Source organism: Zonotrichia albicollis, chromosome Z (genome assembly GCF_047830755.1).
Source record: "Zonotrichia albicollis isolate bZonAlb1 chromosome Z, bZonAlb1.hap1, whole genome shotgun sequence".
NCBI classification, from domain to species: domain Eukaryota; kingdom Metazoa; phylum Chordata; class Aves; order Passeriformes; family Passerellidae; genus Zonotrichia; species Zonotrichia albicollis.
Window position 1 is genome coordinate 45,733,767 of NC_133860.1, and position 18,004 is coordinate 45,751,770.

Consider the following 18,004-nt stretch of genomic DNA (forward strand, 5'->3'; position numbering starts at 1 on the left):
AGAAAGAATTGAGAGAAATTTCTTGTGTGCTTCATGGGAGTTTTGACACTTCAACATAATCATTTTGGGAGTACTTATGACATATAAAGTATCTTTGAAAGTCTTAGAAATTCACAACTCTAATTTCATTCCGAGAACAAAAATTCCCTGGAGTTCTGCAGTGTATTTCATTAAGGGTGCATACTGAACAGATCAGTCCTCTTTAATCACTTTAGCTTTCTTTTTCATGAAGTGAGATTCACACAGTATGCAACAGCAGGAAATGTTTGTAAATCTGTTTTCTATCAGGATGCCAGTAGAACTTAGGCTGGAGACAACTGTCAAGTTTCCTGAAGAGTTGTTCTCTTCTACTTGGGTACGAGCTGAGGAAACTTACATGCCTAGTCTGAAGTTTTATCAGTCCACATAAAGTGTCTGGCCTTACTTCCTGCACCTAAGTTCCGGGTTAGTAGCTAGTGTCAGGAGATCTGGATCTTAACGCAACATCCCCAGACATCCAGATACTATGAGAATAACATGGGTCTGCTTCCCATCTCTTTTCAGTTGGTGCTTCTCAGATGGGGTTATATCATGCTGCCTGCCACATGGATTTTCAAACTGTAAGCCATGGGTCTTGATGTGGAGATCTTTCTTCAGGGCTAGAATGTATTCTGTCAAAAAAATTCACATCACATATGTGATAAATGACCTTTTTTTTGATTATGTTTCCAGAGTTACCCATAAATGCAAGAAATTTTAGCTTTGTATTAAAAGATGTGGCACATAGCAGAGCAGGTCCATGTCTCAGATCTCAAAATTAATGACATGATTTTATCGGCTGTTCAACATCTGTTTCAAGTTCTGCAATAATCTGTGCCTCATTTCTTATATTTCCTCCCTGACAAAATATTAATAAAGCTTTTTCTTATGTTTCTGACCTCCCCTGCATGTTCAGCCTTCACAGACAACTTCAAAGAGACTAGAACAGATGCATTAGAGTTTCCTGCATTGTGAATTTCTGCAGGCTCGGGTATGGGTAACACCAAAATTTCCTAAAGCCATTGATGAGGCATTTGCAGGTACACATGGCATACTTCAGGACCAGTGGGAAAAAAGTCTCAATTACCTCTCTCAGGGCAGCTGTAAGTGAGCTATAAATACAATGTCTGCTGAGCTGTGGGTCTGGCAAAACTATAATGTTTCCATCGCTGTAGAAATAAACTCTTGCTTTACTCCAGGGCCTGCTTTGACTCCAGGTCCACTGCAGTCTGAAGCATCATGCCAGTTCCATTTGTCCCTATACTAAATATACACTCTTACTTGCACTTGCTACTTATAGTACAAAGGCAATGATTTCACCATAAATCTGCCTCAGCAGTTTCTACTTCTACTAGTCCAAGAAGCGCAGCTACCGGGAGATGCTCTATTTCTTACATCCTTAGGCATCCTTAACAGGCCCTGTGCATCACCAGCACCGTCCTTGGGAAATTACTGGGCTAGCTTAACATAGTCAGGGATTGTCTTCTGAAGTACCTTCATGTTCTTTGTATGCTTTGCTGTTTCTTAAGCCAAAAGAGCTTCCAAGAAAATCAGATCTATTGTATAGTGTTAGTAAATTAGTTAACTGGGCTCAGACAGGAGACTCACCTCTTCCCTCTATATCATTAATTGTGTGAAGGTCAGAAAACATTACAGTACTGTTAATGAGTTCTGCCTTCAGCTGTATTGAGGGATGTTGGAAGTTCTGTCCCTGCTGTCCATGTGCAATCATTGAAGCAGGCAGGATGGCAGAGTCATGAGTTATTAATGGACAAGACTTTGTGCCCCTCTTCTTCAGATTACTTCTGTCATAGTCATCTACTCCTTTCCCATCAATATCAGTTGACCTTATACAACTGAGACAGCCCCTACATTATTTGAAGTTTTAAATTAAGGTAATAAAACTTTGAAGTGCACTTCTGGTTCATGGAGCACAGTTACCACCAGCTCTCAAGGGCAAACAGCTCCAACAGTGTGGTAGTGTGTTGTTAAGTTTCTTGTGTTATTCCCCCAATTTATGTATTGTTCTCCCCTATTATGTGTAAAATGGGTTCGTTCCCCCAGTTTTTCCCGCCAGTGCTAGCCTGTCAGCTAAGTTGCTATAGTAACCGCTACTCATAGTTGCCGATATGTAATTGCTCCTCCCCTGGTTTCCCTTATAAGTGAAAGTTGTTTCCTCCCTGTCCGGTCAATCACTCCCTTCCTCCTCCCAGGTTTCGAGAACCTTCTCCTCTCTGGAGATGGTGGTTGGCTGGGGTCCCAGGACACCTCCTTTACCTTTTGATTATTGGTCTCCATGGAGTGTCAGTTCTGTGAAGTTCATCCCCTCACCTTTCCCGATTGGCTCCGCCTGTACCCACTCCCCTCCTTTATAATCCTGTTTTCACCCCCTATGAGAAAAACTTTTTCCCGGTTAGTTTCCTGGTGTTTGGATCCGGCATCACCTTGAATAAACCGATGTTTAACCCTCGGGAAATGGTCAGCTCCGTTCCTCTCCTATACCAGCGGTGTACGCCAGTCTGCAGCCAGCACAGCCTGAGGCCATCAGACGCCGAAGGGTGCTGGCCAGGAATTGCAGAGGGGCGTCAGCCTTTCGCCCTCAGCTAGTCGGACTCTAAACTTCGGGCCACATATGTTCCCCTCTGCAGATGGCGCCCACGCGGGGCCTTCACCGTACCCCGCGGACTGGACTTTAAATCTACTAGCCGTCAGACTACCTCCGGTGTCAGTGGACTAATCCGCCTGAACTTTTCGTTTGCAACGCTCTTTGATTAGGTGAACCCCGGACTCGGTTCCTCCCCTGCCTTTTTAATTTTCCCTGGGAGCTCTACGCGGGGGACTGCCGTCTGCCGCCTTTCGTGCCCGCGGTGTCCCTGCACGGTGACGCCGGGCCCAGCAGCGGGGCTCTCGGCGCGGCGCTGAGTGGTTGCGGCGGGCTCTTTCAGCACGGGGCGGCTTTTCCGCGTGGTTTGCCGCGGCGGGGCCGCTACACCCCCCACGATCATGGGTGTGGGTCAGAGCAAAACCCAAAAAGGAGTTTTTTTTGTAGTTAAGGGTTTGTTACTTGGAAGAGGTTTTACTGCCCCCAAGAAAGAGTTGATAGTGTTGATTAGATGGGTATTCTCACATTTCCCTGAAGTTCCCCCAGAAGTTGCAAAAGAGCCGCGTTTTTGGGCAGCCATTGTGGCCAAATTAGACCAACAGGTTAACGCTGGGGAACCCCGGTTATCTAACGTGGCATACTGGGCAAGCAAAGTATTAACTTCGCTGCGCCCAGCCGGGAGTTCAAGAAAGGATTTTTCTTCTTCGAGTTTGTTCCCCAGTTCTCCCAGTTCCCGCATCCTTACCCCCCAGCCCTCTCCCTCTTCACACAGGCAGGAGCCCTCGAAAGGGATTTTAAAGGCCAACAAAAAGCAGGGAAACCATTCTGCCCCTGCTCCCTCTCAACCTGCTCAGCCTCCCCATCCGAGGAGCCCTGCCCAAGTTCCTCCATCCTCACCCTCTACCCCAGTTCCCAAGTCCCCAGTTTCAACCCCTAAGTTTGTTCCGCTTAGTAATGAAATTCCACAAAGTAGGTCCTTTACTGTCCAAGATGGCGGGGACCACGCGGTCTCTGCCGCCAGAGCTCCTTCTTCTTCCGCTAACCCGTTCCTCCCAAGCACCAACCCCTTCCTTCACTCTGACCACACCCCTTGCCCAGTTACTCCTCTCTCATACCCTCCCTCCATCCCACTCACTCCTCAGCACTCCGCCCCACCTTCAGCTCCTCCTCAAACCCCTCCCTCGGTGCAGCCCCCCATTCCCTCCCCCCCCGCTCCACTTTCGTTTTTCCCTCCGCCTCCGAAAGCCGCCCAGGGGGCGGAGAAGGATAGTTTGCCGCGCCCACTCCCTTGCCTTGCGTCATCGCCAAACCCCGCCTCAACCTCCTCCAGTTTCAGTTCCCACGCCACCCCCCCCAGCTCTCACGCTTTGTGTTAGGAGCGGGGGGGGGGGGGAAGCCGGAAACCGGAGCAAGCTCCCCTGTTAGAAGCCGCTCCGGTAACCTACCACCTAGGCGAAAGGGGGAATACACAGGCACAGTGGGTGCCTATAGCCCAGGCCCAGATAATAGAACTGTGCAAAGCTCAGAGTGACCACTCCCGGGAATCAGAATATTTCCGAGGGCTCCTTCGACCGGTGGTCTCACAGGGAAATCTGGTGCCTGCGGACCTGAGAGCTCTTTTCTCCAGTCTTTTGAGACCCGTTGAATTTAGGGTCTGGGCGGGAGAATGGAGGAGGCAGATTGTAGAGGTTCTCCCAACGCTTTGGGAGAACCCCTCCACATCTCATGACACCGAGGGCTTGGCAATTTCTGAGGACCATCTTGTAGGCACCGGGCAGTGGGCGAGTGGGGCAGCTCAGGCAAAGGCGTTGTTCACAGAACAACTCAGGGAAACAGGGAAAGCTGCAGAGCGTGCCTTTTATAAGCTAGCTACTATCACCTCCCAGCTAGCAGAAGAAGAAATAAGACAGAGCACACAGGAACCTTACCTAGAATTTATAGAAAGGCTCTACCGGTTCGTTGAAGCGCAGGATCCAGGAGAAAGGGAGAGAGAGGAGATGCTTAGGCAGATGGCTTATTACAATGCCAACACAGCGTGCAGGCGGGCTATCCGATCTCTCCCTCGAAACCCCCGACCTACAGTAGAAATGATGATTGAAGTGTGTGCCAAGACGGTTCCTCTACAAGACCCGAAAGCGTGCCCCAAAAGAGCCTCCGTAGCCTTTGCAGAGTATCCGACGTCAGAAGACACAGACGCCAAAGCTGCCACCGCCACCAGACCAATGACACCGGGATCCGGGAGAAGGATGACGGCAGCTCACCCCTGCCACCTCTGTGTCAAAGTGGGGCATTGGTTGCCCCAGTGCCCTATGAAGCAAGATAGGAAGAGGACAGAGGAAAAAGACCATCCAAATGGGTCAGGCCCCTCATCCCGAAGCAGAGGATGCAGAAGGAAGCTGAGTCACAGGTTCAGGCGTGCTCGCGGCGACAGAGAAAACCCTCCCAAACACCATCAGTTTCCTCAGATGTTTACTTCCTCCCCAATGCTGAGACTGCTGCTCCTACCCCTCTCGTCACTGAACTACCTCTGGTTTATTAATCCCAACCTCCCTCCCCCATTTCTTCTTCTTCTCCCGAACTGGATTTATTATTTGGGGCAGAACCATCTGTTTAAGTATTTTGCGTTTAACTGTTCACTTTTTGTCTTTTAGTACATTTCCCCAACTCACTTTTGATTTTCATCCTCCTAATTTGCAAGCTGGTCTGGAGAAAACTGACTGCGCCGAGTGCCACTGTCCCTTGCAATGTTCAGAAGACAAAGACACTTGTCATGACCAGCCGCGAGTTCCTGCATTCTAAGCTTAATTTGGACTTTTCTCTTCATTTTAATTTTTATTTGGTAAAAAACGGGGAGATGTGGTAGTGTGTTGTTAAGTTTCTTGTGTTATTCCCCCAATTTATGTATTGTTCTCCCCTATTATGTGTAAAATGGGTTCGTTCCCCCAGTTTTTCCCGCCAGTGCTAGCCTGTCAGCTAAGTTGCTATAGTAACCGCTATTCATAGTTGCCGATATGTAATTGCTCCTCCCCTGGTTTCCCTTATAAGTGAAAGTTGTTTCCTCCCTGTCCGGTCAATCACTCCCTTCCTCCTCCCAGGTTTCGAGAACCTTCTCCTCTCTGGAGATGGTGGTTGGCTGGGGTCCCAGGACACCTCCTTTACCTTTTGATTATTGGTCTCCATGGAGTGTCAGTTCTGTGAAGTTCATCCCCTCACCTTTCCCGATTGGCTCCGCCTGTACCCACCCCCCTCCTTTATAATCCTGTTTTCACCCCCTATGAGAAAAACTTTTTCCCGGTTAGTTTCCCGGTGTTTGGATCCGGCATCACCTTGAATAAACCGATGTTTAACCCTCGGGAAATGGTCAGCTCCGTTCCTCTCCTATACCAGCGGTGTACGCCAGTCCGCAGCCAGCACAGCCTGAGGCCATCAGATGCCGAAGGGTGCTGGCCAGGAATTGCAGAGAGGCGTCGGCCTTTCGCCCTCAGCTAGTCGGACTCTAAACTTCGGGCCACATATGTTCCCCTCTGCACAACAGAACAGCCATTTTGTGGTACCAGCTGTCACTGCCTCCTGGCCTAGCCATATCACTGTGGGCACTGCTGGTGGTACCACTGTGGATGGGTCTAAAGTCAGTTGGTGTCTTCTGTGGTTCTCTTGTGGAGCTCAGGACATATAAAACTGTTCAGGACATATACAACTAGATACTCAGGACATATACAACTAGATAAACCAGATTTCATTCACCTTTTTACTCCATTTCCCTATGAGCAGATATCACAATCGATTAAAAATGCAGTGTCATGTTAAAGGGCTTTTTTAATAGCTTGGAAATTGAACCTTGTCCACCTACACATTTTGCCATCAATAATTTTGAGAGAATTCAAGCACTTTCAATACTACAGTTTTCTGTATACACTCCGTTTCTGTATACACTCCATACATGTATCACCAGCAACAGTTCAGGGCTATATTTCTGCTGCATCCTTGAACTGAATCTGATTTCTGTAATGAATCTTGTGAGTTTGTCCACCTGTCTATCTTGGCAGATAGATGTGTCATCCTCCTTCCTTTCAAGTTTTTATATTCCAACTCAGGAACATCATCTCTCCTAAAAAGTCATTAACTTCAGATTATATAACTCTAAGAGCTTTCTAGAGAAAAAACTAAAATGTTCCTAGAAGTGATGAATAGAAGGCAGTACTAATACCCTCTTTCTCTGCATGTCTCCAATAAGCTCTGTAGGGAAAGATACAACGATTGTGCCAGCTGCCAAGAACACAGCACAACAGTCCCTCAGCAAACTGATATCCAGGGTCAGAAATTCCCTCTGTTTTATAATTGCTTTAACCCTTTCATTGCTATAAACTGTTCATCTCCCATTCCACCCTATCTAGCATTTAGAAAGGTTCATTACAATTACTTTTTCAACCTCATCCTAAATGAACCAAGACATCTCTCAGTATTTGGGCTGTTATAACTATTGTTATATTCCACATTTTAGTCTCTTTGTTGGGTTTTTTTTTCAAATAATATTTTTTCAATGCCTCTCCAAAGTTAAGAGACCAATATTTGACATGTTAATCCAAGTCTCATTAGATCATGTAATTAGAAATTGAGAATTTTCTGACTTGAATTTTTGGTTATATTTAAATAGCAAGAACAATTGCTTAGGCATTACCTGCATGCATCTATCTCTCTTTCCCACTCTCTCCCTAACACTGTGCCCCTGTTATGTGCTAGTTTTTCTCATTTCATTTGTAAGACATTCTTTTGTTGCACTGACACAACTTACTAGTGGGATAACAATCACTTGTTCTAAAGAAAAGCAATAATAAAATTTCTATCAAGTCGATTGAAAAGGTAATTGCTACAAGCTGCCACAGAAATCCTTTTCCTTTACAGTAAGTAACAATGACATTTGAATAGACAGGATAACTGCTGTTACAGAAGAATTGACAGAATAGGAATGGAAGACTTCTAGTAAAAACACTAAAGACAGTAGATCATGTAAAATCTCATTTGAGAGACTGCAAATCACTGTGTGTTTGGGGTTTCCGTTTGCCATAGCTTTTTCATTACCTGATCTTCTCAGCCAACATCTGACTTGGACCTGTCCTCCTAATGAGACACAGCTAAAGAGGTCATTCAGTTAGCTGGGGAAAGACTAGTTGCAAAAGATCTTTCCAAGCCACATGACACAGTAAACATAAGGAAAAAATAAAATTATGAGGTGTATATCAAGTGAAAGATTTTTGAGAATGATCTAGTGGCAATAGTAACCTGAGTCCTTTGTCTCAGATGAGCAGTGGACAGTACATCGTGCTGTCTGAAGTCCTGTGTGTGGGTGGTATTTCAGTAGACAGTTGTGAATGACTTACTTGGTCCTGGTCGTCTTGTTCAAACACAAGTAACATGGTATTACATTACCCAGAGAATTCCACAAAGCATCAGGGAAAAAAAGAAAATATTCACCATTCAGCTTTTGGAAGAAGCAACATAAATTGCTGTTAAACTAGTCTGGAAACTGAAATTTCAGGGAGAATATGAAGAAAATGACATTTCAGGAGATTATTGACAGTCAGAGCAAACTTGACAGTCGGGGCTTAGCTACAACATCATGCAAATAAAAGGGCAAAATGGGACAGAAAGGGCTCAGAGTCTGGAATGGGAAGAGGGGAAAATCATAGATGACTCAAAATGTCTTCAGTAAAGCATAGGCTCTGAATTCACAACCGTGATTCCCTCACTGCACTTATTTTCCAAATTGTAAGCAGAGGGATTTTCCCTTCAAAAAGTGAGCACAGACCAAGGACAAAAGGAAATATTGGGCCAAGAACAAAAGGACAGAGGACAACTGGCTTTGGAAGCTTGCTATACACTGCTTGTGCAAGCAATAGTCTTGCTCAACACTGGAGCTAGAATTTGGTGTTCACTTCTCAGATAAAAAGCATGTTGGTCTTCTGAAGTAAAGGCCAAATACTGTTTCAGCATTGGTAGTGTTTCCCATTGCAAGTAGAAGATGGCAACTAATTCAGAACTTTCACTTGCATCTAAGAAAGATTGTTTTTATGGCCTGACCACTAGCCTTGTGATGACCAGTGAATTAAATGAGATCTCTCAGAAGAGAGTGTCAGCACTCTTTTGGGTTTTTCTCCTCAGTACTTTTAAAGAGTAAATATTACCTTTTTGCAACAACACATAACATAGTTCACCCCAGCAATAAAGTAACATTACTTCTTTTATATAAGACATTGTGATCCCTTTAGAAGGACTGCCTATTGAAATTCTCTGTATGCATTTTAAGAGTCGCCTATGGTTTTCTGGTTTTTTGTGCCTTATGCAACATTCTGTAAAAACTTTTTGCTTCCCTGGATGCTCACCATCATTTAATTTAATTTAATTTAATTACATATAATTTATTTACATATAATTTCTATGATGTAGTGACTGCATATTGCAGCCAGAAAAGCCAAAATGGACGTGAAGAAATATAGTGTGAACACCTGGGAGAAGTTGAGAATAATTTTGTGATTTATCTAGTGACTTCAGAAGTTCTTCAATTAGTCAGTAAGGCTGCTTGCAGTTTGGAGCAGTTTCAGAACTGTGTTTTGCCTTTGAATCAGCATTGTGGTCATAGCTGAGAAGGTCTAAAAGGCATACAGTTCTATTCTTCAGGAACTTTTTTTGTTAAATTTTTCTACAATTGGGGATTAGATAGGGAATTAGATATCAGAACCCTGAGAGAATTGGTGTGCAGTTGATATGCACCATACTTGAGTTGATTTTCATCGGAATTGAATTAGCTTCTAAAACTAATAGAGAAATACACCATGTGTCTGTCAGCAGTGTGAACTTGGAAGGACCTTGAGCCAGACTTCCTTCAGGCCCTGGGTCACTTAAAGAGAACAACTGTCAGTGCTAGAAGCTGGCTAAGTGGCATTGAGAAAACTCACATCTTGATCCTCAAGTGTGGTTGTGCTGCAAAAGGAGTTAAACAGCCTAGCTTTTATGGATTATACATAATGATCAATATGTTGTGCAGATAAAGTGATGATCCTGTCAGCTTCCACTGATCTTTGGAAGTTTGAGAACAGCTAAGTACTGCAAGAGATGGACTTGATAATGGCACTGAAATTTGTAGAGCAGGAATAAAAAATGCCAGGAGGTCTACGTATGATTATTTCTGTTGAACAGAGTCAACCACTGCACCAAATTTATGATTAAATCTCTCATGATGTACTGAAAAAAGCACCTGGAAGCGTAAATCTGTGTGTACAGTTGCATGTATTCCAATCTGTAGAATGGTATGAGAAATTCTAAGGATGTAGGTGTCATCCCGTAGGGAATTATGAAGATGATATCTAGCAAGTCAGAAGACCCCTGTGATTGTTTCCAGTACTTCACAGAACTCGTTTTACTCCCAGATCTCGCAGGACCGAGCAGTGGTCTCACAAGAGCATAGTGAACAACTCTGGAATTACAGTGCTGTGCCTCAAACCAAAGCCATTTGCCCATTTGTATATAGGCATTTTACAGGCCTCTAAAGTGAACATATTTTATGTTCAGTGGCTACTCCTAAAAAATTCTGGAACACCATGTTTCATATTTAAACTTAGTTTCGTTTAAATGAGACTATTCCCTTAGATAGCTTTATCCAGTAGTATTTCAGGGAAGTAGTCTTAAACATGTACCATTTTTAAAAATTCCTGCAGTGCAGCATTTCACTTTAGGAGGGTTTTGAGGTCCTTATACAAGAAAGAGTAGAAGGGAGAGACTTCATTTCACTGATTTTTTGGGTTGTATTCTTTTGCAAGTGTATACAAAATAGAGAAAACTGGGCAAAAAAAGAGAAGAGTGCTAAGAGCTTCAAGCTGGAGACTGTAACAGAAAATGTGGGAGGTGAATTGCAGACTAGACAATTGATTCCTAAATTTTACTTCAGTAAATAAAACCTTAACTCTGTTCTGGTAAAATCATATGGGCAGAGAGGTAGATAGATTAACAGATTTTAACATCAGTTAGGGTCTTTGGTGATGATCTCACTCTTAAGCCTTTTTGTATCATAGCCACAGAATTGCATTTTGTGCTTCAGTGGCTACAGCTGAATTAGGAAATCTTTTATAGGAAAATTTGGGGGACTAATCAGAAATAACTGCAGTTTTGAAATGCCATGGGACGGAGGAGAATCGATTGTGCCTGTTCAAACTCTATACAGTAAATTATATTACCAGTTTATCTGTTCAAACGTGTTTAAATTTGGGGATAGATTGAGGGAAGAAAGAACAAATACATGAGCTGTAAACGTTTAGTTGTAATCCAAAGTAGGTAACCAAACCTAATTACACTGCTTTTGTGATTTAATTTTGAATGACACTGCAGACTATCCTATTGAAGCAGCATGTGTGCCATCTTAGTTTGAGTAATTAGAACTGAAATTGGTGTTGTATAGTAGTTTAATACTACTAGCTTTGTAGTTAGTAGTGTTTTAGTGCTTTCTTCAATACATCTTCTATTAACTCTTTCAGTTCCAAAGAAACCAAAAGACATGATGAAACTAAAGCCATGATGTAACTAAAAAGAGAATCTTAATTTCAGTTTTCTTGAGAAAAAGGCTAGTGGCTATCAATTATCCTATCAGTTGCTCAGTCATGACAGTAGGACATATCTGGATAGAAGTCCATTATTATATATCATATTTTCTTATGTGTAACAAGCTAACATGAGAAAAAAGGAGCTTATTAGTATACATTACCCAGTGTAAACCTGTGTCTGTGGCACTTGTAGTGAATGCTATTTCAGTCTCTATATGGAAACATCATTCTGAATGCAGGTTTCAAAGTACAGCAGCTTTCAAAAAATGTAAATCCCACACCTATCATCCCCAGACCATTGTTGTACTTATTCAGCCACGTCTGTCAATAATTTGTGTGGTTTTATGGTTACCAGCAAAGCAGCATCAACATGAAAATGGAAGGACAGGCTGGATCCTAGCATAGCTTGCTCACTAACAGGATCATTACTCAGTTTAAAAAGGCAGGGGCAAAGTTTACCCTTTATTATAACTCTATAACTCTACTGAGCATAACAGTTTGCAAAGGGATTTCATTTGGAGCCAGAAGAATTCCTGTCACAGGAATCTCCTTTCATATTTACTGTAGGATCTTTATAACTGACTACTCCAGGGAAATAACCTTGCATGATTATTAGGCTCTTAACTAAGTCAACCAGACTGTCAGAAAAAAAAAAAAAAAAAGGAAGGCATAAGTTTTAGAATAAAATTCCATTATTTCCAAGTTTTTTTTAACTTTTCATTAAAAGATACGGAATGGTGGCAATACCTGCTTGCTCTCTTTTAAAAAAAGTATGTGAATTCTTCCAAGTTAATTTATCAGGTGCAGAAGTTTCAACATTGAACCTTTGAAAATAGGTTTGTCCATAGAAAGCATTATTTGTTATTATTGGTGTGAATTGACACAATCAGGTAACCAAGGGAACCGCCAAGTGACAGCTGAAACACAAAGAGTAGATTTATTTCATTACCTCACCAACAATGCCAGTTGGCCGAGGCACATGGAGACAGAGCTCCCTTAGGCTTGGCTCATCCTAGCGGCCAGGGTGGGGGAAGTGCTTGCAGCCTGCCTCGCTGTAACAGAAGGCTTCCTGCATCTCTGCGAGAGTGCGTTATTCCTCCACAGGAATTCCACTTCTCAAAAGAGGCGCAGGCTGAACAACACTAGGCATAATAAATGCAGTTTTCCCACACTGACATTTTTAGCAATCCCAGCTACAAGGTCACTTAGATCTAAACTATTCCCTCCTGCTCCCCAAATTTTCCAGTTTTAGCTATTTCCTCCCAAAACTTTCCATTCTGAGGAGTTCTTGCTGCTATTACTTCCACAGCTGAGCCCATAGCAATGGATAAGTCCTCCTTTCTACCTTTTTCCCCCCAATTCCCAAGGTGAGAAATGGAAATCAAGGCTCAGATTCTGTGTTTATTCTGTTATTTGTGCCTCAAACAATATCCTTACTGCCGACAGTTTCATGTAATAGCTGTGACATTGTTTTTCTCTGCATTAATCTGTATTCCTTTGCCATATGAATAGTTCATTGATTGTCTTTATTTGCTTTACAAGTGAGAGAATCTTTGAACTATGATTTCTGTATATATGTGTAGTTCTTCTGTACTCAATCTTATGGTACACTATGCCATGGAAGACCCCAAGATAATCAGATTATGAAATAAAATAACCTTCATTCTTCCCTCTGAGTATTGTTTGCATTTTGAATAACAATTAACAGAACTAGTAAGACATTATATGAGTACTCTAAGCACAAGTTGTCAGTGCTGTTAGTATAACTTCTGAATGAGACATCAACACATTGTTAAACTGTGCTTGCTAAGATCCTTTTTGAGCTCAAAGATCAGTAAGTTACATGTAAGTCAAATCTCTTGATTTTTCTTCCTTCACTTTTGAAACTATTTTTCCCTTCAAAAATCACACTTCTCTGAGGCTAAATATCCTTCTCATGGTTTACCTTTTGTATGAAAAGGAATCCAGCCAGTCTTTGATAAACTGACTCAATAAACATACAAATATTAATGGATCACAAAGGTATAATAAAGAGATAGCAGTGATTTATTAACTAATGTTGTTATAAAGAGACAAGTTTTGGAGTCAAAATGCTCACTTTTCCCTGGTTACTGATTTTACACATACAAGTTTTATAAATCTTTTAAACAACTAATAAATACTTCACAAGAAGTTTCATCTAGTATTGTTGCCAGGAGCTAAGTTGACCTGAGTTAATACCTGTTTCAGCATTTTCCCTACTTTCATTAGTAAATCTGCCATCAGTTCTTGACAATGACATATACAGGTGGAGAAGTGTGGACCACCCAAACTTCAGAAAAAGCTTTAGTCAAAAATTTAAAAACAGTAAACCTGGTAATGAAGACAAACTGACCAGAAATGATCCTTACTTGTCTGATAAGTCTTTGAGCCACCTGGGGTAACAGGCCTCAGCAACTCTCTTCACATGACTTTTAGCTTTGAAGACAAAATGTTACAGATCTGGAAAAAGTGAAGCTATGAGTTAACAGAATAAGGAAATAAATTGTGACGTTCTTATAAACCAAAGAAATCTAATTAATCACAAACATCAGGGAATCAAGAAAGCTCAATTGTCTTTGTTCTAGAAAAAAGGTGGAGGGGGAAAGGGAAAACAGATTTTTGAAAAGAAGCAGAAGCAAATATGTTGGTCAGCTACAGATATTTTTCAGAAGTGCAAATGTCAATTAAGTATTTAGAAACATCTTGAATAAGGAAAAAATTTCTGCAAACAAGTAAGAGACAATAATTACTTCTCTCTACAAAAATGACAACATTCTTGTAAGACTGGTTTTTATTGTTTTGTTTCTGTGGCTGTTTTTTGCAGGTGTTGCTGCTTTGGATTCCAGCATTTCTGGGAAGATTGGTTTGCGGGCAGTTGTATATTATTTCTCCACAACAGTCATTGCGGTAATATTAGGTACTGTATGATTCTGTAACTTTTAAATCATCATCATTGCCTAATTACAAAGGTACTGCACTGTGACATTACTAATTTCTCAAGACAGGATGAGGAGATAAGATGGGAAATCAAACCAGACAACATGACATTACTTGTAGTCAGATACAGAGAGGAACTGTTCTGCTGTCCATGGTTGAGCTGTTTTCATATCCAGTGTGAGGCCACAGGCAATTTCACCATATTTTTCAGCTCAGGGAGGATTAGGAGCTGTCTGCTGAGATAAAAAATGACCAACACTGAGAAAGCTGAATCAATGTCAAAGACCAACCTTAAATACAAAGTGAATTTCCTCAATTGCAAAACTGATAGCCTGTTCCTGATTCTCGTGTTGGAAAATATGTAGTGTGTCACACCTGAAAGAATGACAGAAATTACTGGTTCCTTTGTCATCTTGTTTCTTTCCTTAAAAGTTTTTTTTCCCCTCTGTGACTGCCAGGCTCCAATCCTAGATCTCCAAAATTCTCATCTCCTGTTACAGGAAGTTCCTGACAAGCAACATTGACATGTTTTGTATTTGCTTAAAGAAACATCCTCAGCCTCCTTCTTAAAAAATAAATATAAAACAATCTATCTCAGATGTCTTGGTAATTTCTGTAAATACATAAGAAATATTATATAAAGACTAATATTAGTATATATCTAACTTTGAAATTGTTCCAACTTTGGGTGAGGTGTTAAACCAGACAATCTCCTGAGGTCCTTGCTATTCTAAGTTGTTCCATGGCATTATGACATTACTTTTTTCATAACGAGCTACACAAATATAATAATGCTTTTATTCGTTAGAAAGACTTGTTCCTGCCTGGTTGAAGGGTCATCCAAACAGCTCTTTCTTCCTTCTTTCTCCTTTCACTGAAATTTAGTAGTTTCATTTTCTCTGGCTTTCTCTGGACTTGTATAAGGGGAAAAAAAAGAGAAAAAATATTTTGAGAATTTGGAGAATAACAATAGTAAAAATTCTTAAAATGGAGCCACTAAAGTAAATGAAAAATTTTTCATTTATTTCAGTATCTACAAGGTCAAATCTAGTATTTCTTAATCTAGTTTTTTTTAATTTCTTTCTTTTTCTGAAGCCTTCTCTTACATAACTGTATTGCTACCCAACTTTAATGAAACACCCTGTGACTCTGGAGTGCACACTTGTATTCATATCTGAAAGCTAGTAACAAGAAGAGCTACATAAAGGACAAGGGAAATAGCAATTAAATATATTCACTCTGCAAAAGTTGCAGCACACTCATCTGAAGCCAGCTAAAGTAATTTACCCTCTTGGTGAGCAGTAGTGATGTAATACAATACATACAAAAACAAAGCTAAAGTGATGAAGTCTAGGGGCAAACCTGCAAGTAGCTCCTCTACAAGGGGAACCCACACATTTAAGGACACCACCTGCAGACTTTTCTGCACATACTAGCAGAAGCACCCAGGGAAAGTGTTTGTTGAGTTGAGTTCACAAAGAGTTTGGATACACAGGATATACTGAGGAAGAATGCACCAATGCCTCTGCTTGCACGGTGAGCTCTGCTTCTCCTTCTGCAGGGATTATCCTTGTTGTGACCTTTAAACCTGGAGTGACTCAAAGCGCAAGTGAGATTGACAGAACGGGCAGTTCCCCAGAAGTCAATACTGTTGATGCCTTGCTGGATCTGATCAGGTGAGATTTTAATTTTTAGTTTCCATATCCCCTTTGCAGAAGTTCAAACAAACACAAATAAAGTTGTGATATGTAATACAATGAAATGCTCTCTGATACTGTTTGGATGAATTAGGGTAGTATTTCAACAAATTAGACATTTTAAAATTTACTCAAAGCAGTTTGTTTAAAAGAAATTCTCTTTATAGCATAGACTTCAGCTAATAAACCAGTGATGAAAAATCCATCCTTCACAGAAACTGACATGCAAGATTTATCTATTATGAGGAAAAGATCCATAAAGGATTGGTGGATTACTGGTGGATTACTGGTTGGCAGCTTCTGTGTCATCCAGCATAGACAACCAGCTGAAATTGCAGAGCTGTGGTTCCCCTCCACAAGGCAGCATGCAGAGTAACAGATGCAGTATGCCAAGATTTCCAGGGGTTCCACAGTCAAGAAGTTTGCTGCATCACCAGTATCTAAGGCAACCGTATAATGTGTCATTCCCCATTAGCATCATGGACAATGACAGATATTTTAAAGTGGTTAGAAGAAGGAAACCCCTAGAAAGTCTGCAGAAGACAGGTCCAGGTTTTCAGAGCTACTGTGTATAAGGGATTTGAAGAAAAATAACACCAATAAAGGCTGCATTTCCAATAGAGGCTAAAGGCTAGGTGGTACCTTCAAAAATATTTCTGTTGATTTTTTTCTTCTGGTATATTTAGCCTCTATTCTGGGTCACTATTCCTGCCCACCATTTTGTCTTTGTAGAATTTTTACATAATCTGTCATGTAAGAATCAACTGCCACATATCTGGTAGTTTGGGGGTTTGCTATAGATTATAGCTCAACTTCTTGCAAAGAAGTTGAAGACTGTAAATTAGCAGTTAAATGATCTGAAATTCACTTTTAAAGGAATTAGAATTGCCAATATATTTATATTCAAAAATATGGATAAAAATAATAGATTTAGGATTCAACACAAGACAGTCTTGTAAAGATGAAGGAAAACCCCACACTTGCACAAACTGATTTTGCTTTTGAATAGATTTTGCTTTTAAAACTTGAAGACCAAAGGCAGAAGTTTGTGAAAGATCTTTAGGGGAGTTTTTAAAACTTCTGCTTCAGTATATCAATGTATTATATGTATCAAATGCATTTTCTGCACTGGATTGGATATTTACCAAATACCTAATTAATGCTTTCTTTTTGCAACTGCTTGAATCTGAAATTGGCATTTGGAGTCACACAACTGCATTGCACTAAATCTCCTAATTTTTCAGTGTTTGAAAATTGTCCTTGGCACCAGAATAACACAAGAGAATTTACCATTAACCAAGATTAATTTCTGAATTCAAAACTACAAAAGAGCATACCAAATATCTTATTCTTACAGCACAGCCTTTGTAAGAAGTTTTTTATTTTTCTTTTCTGCCTATATTTGACATAACCTATAAAGATGGTGTGTCCTATATTTCTTACAGAAGTCAAGGAAATAATGTAACAGGGATAAAATACACTGGGTTTAGTATCTTACCAACAGAAATGTCAAATGCTGAAAAATAAGCCCAAAAGTTCAACAAGTGCTAGCAGGAAAACAGTCATTGGGATTCTTAAACCCTTAATTTCTTTGGAAAAAAAAATCTATCTATCTATCTATCTATCTATCTATCTATCTATCTCTGGTGATGCTAAATGTACTTCTTTCTGCTAAAAGAAACAAAACATGATCTTGTTTTTAAGCATCAAATTTTATCATTTTGTTTATAGCAAACAACTTTTCCTTAGTATGCTGTCATATTGAAATGCTTCTATGCTTTTTAACAGGAATATGTTCCCAGAGAACCTTGTTCAGGCCTGTTTCCAACAGGTAAGTTTACACATTCCTCTTTATTTCTGTAGTTTTCACTGTTAACCACAAATTATTTTCATATGTCACAAAAAAGTTGTCAGGCAAGACTTATTTCTGAGAAGTCCAAGAATATCTTCATCTCCTATAAAAAGGTGGGGGTTTAAGGCATCTTGGTTCCATTTCCATTATGATAAACACTCTGCTATCAGCTATTAAGTCCCAAAAAGGCACTGTTTAAGAGCTGGATGCAGAAACCAAGCAGCATGTAAGACAAGATGTTTTCTTTTGGGACAACAAGAGTTAGAAGAACCATCTTAAGAGGATT

The 18,004-nt window shown here is 40.8% G+C and overlaps 1 protein-coding gene across 2 annotated transcripts in view; it reads left to right on the forward strand.

Moving 5' to 3' along the window:
- SLC1A1 (solute carrier family 1 member 1) overlaps positions 1-18,004 on the forward strand; it is a 107,244-nt gene that overhangs the window by 72,972 nt on the left and 16,268 nt on the right. For both annotated transcript variants that reach the window (XM_074532851.1, XM_005488269.4), the window contains 3 exons: positions 14,057-14,149; positions 15,731-15,845; positions 17,655-17,697. In XM_074532851.1, coding sequence (XP_074388952.1) covers positions 14,057-14,149; positions 15,731-15,845; positions 17,655-17,697 — 251 coding nt within the window. The remainder of the gene's footprint in view (positions 1-14,056; positions 14,150-15,730; positions 15,846-17,654; positions 17,698-18,004) is intronic.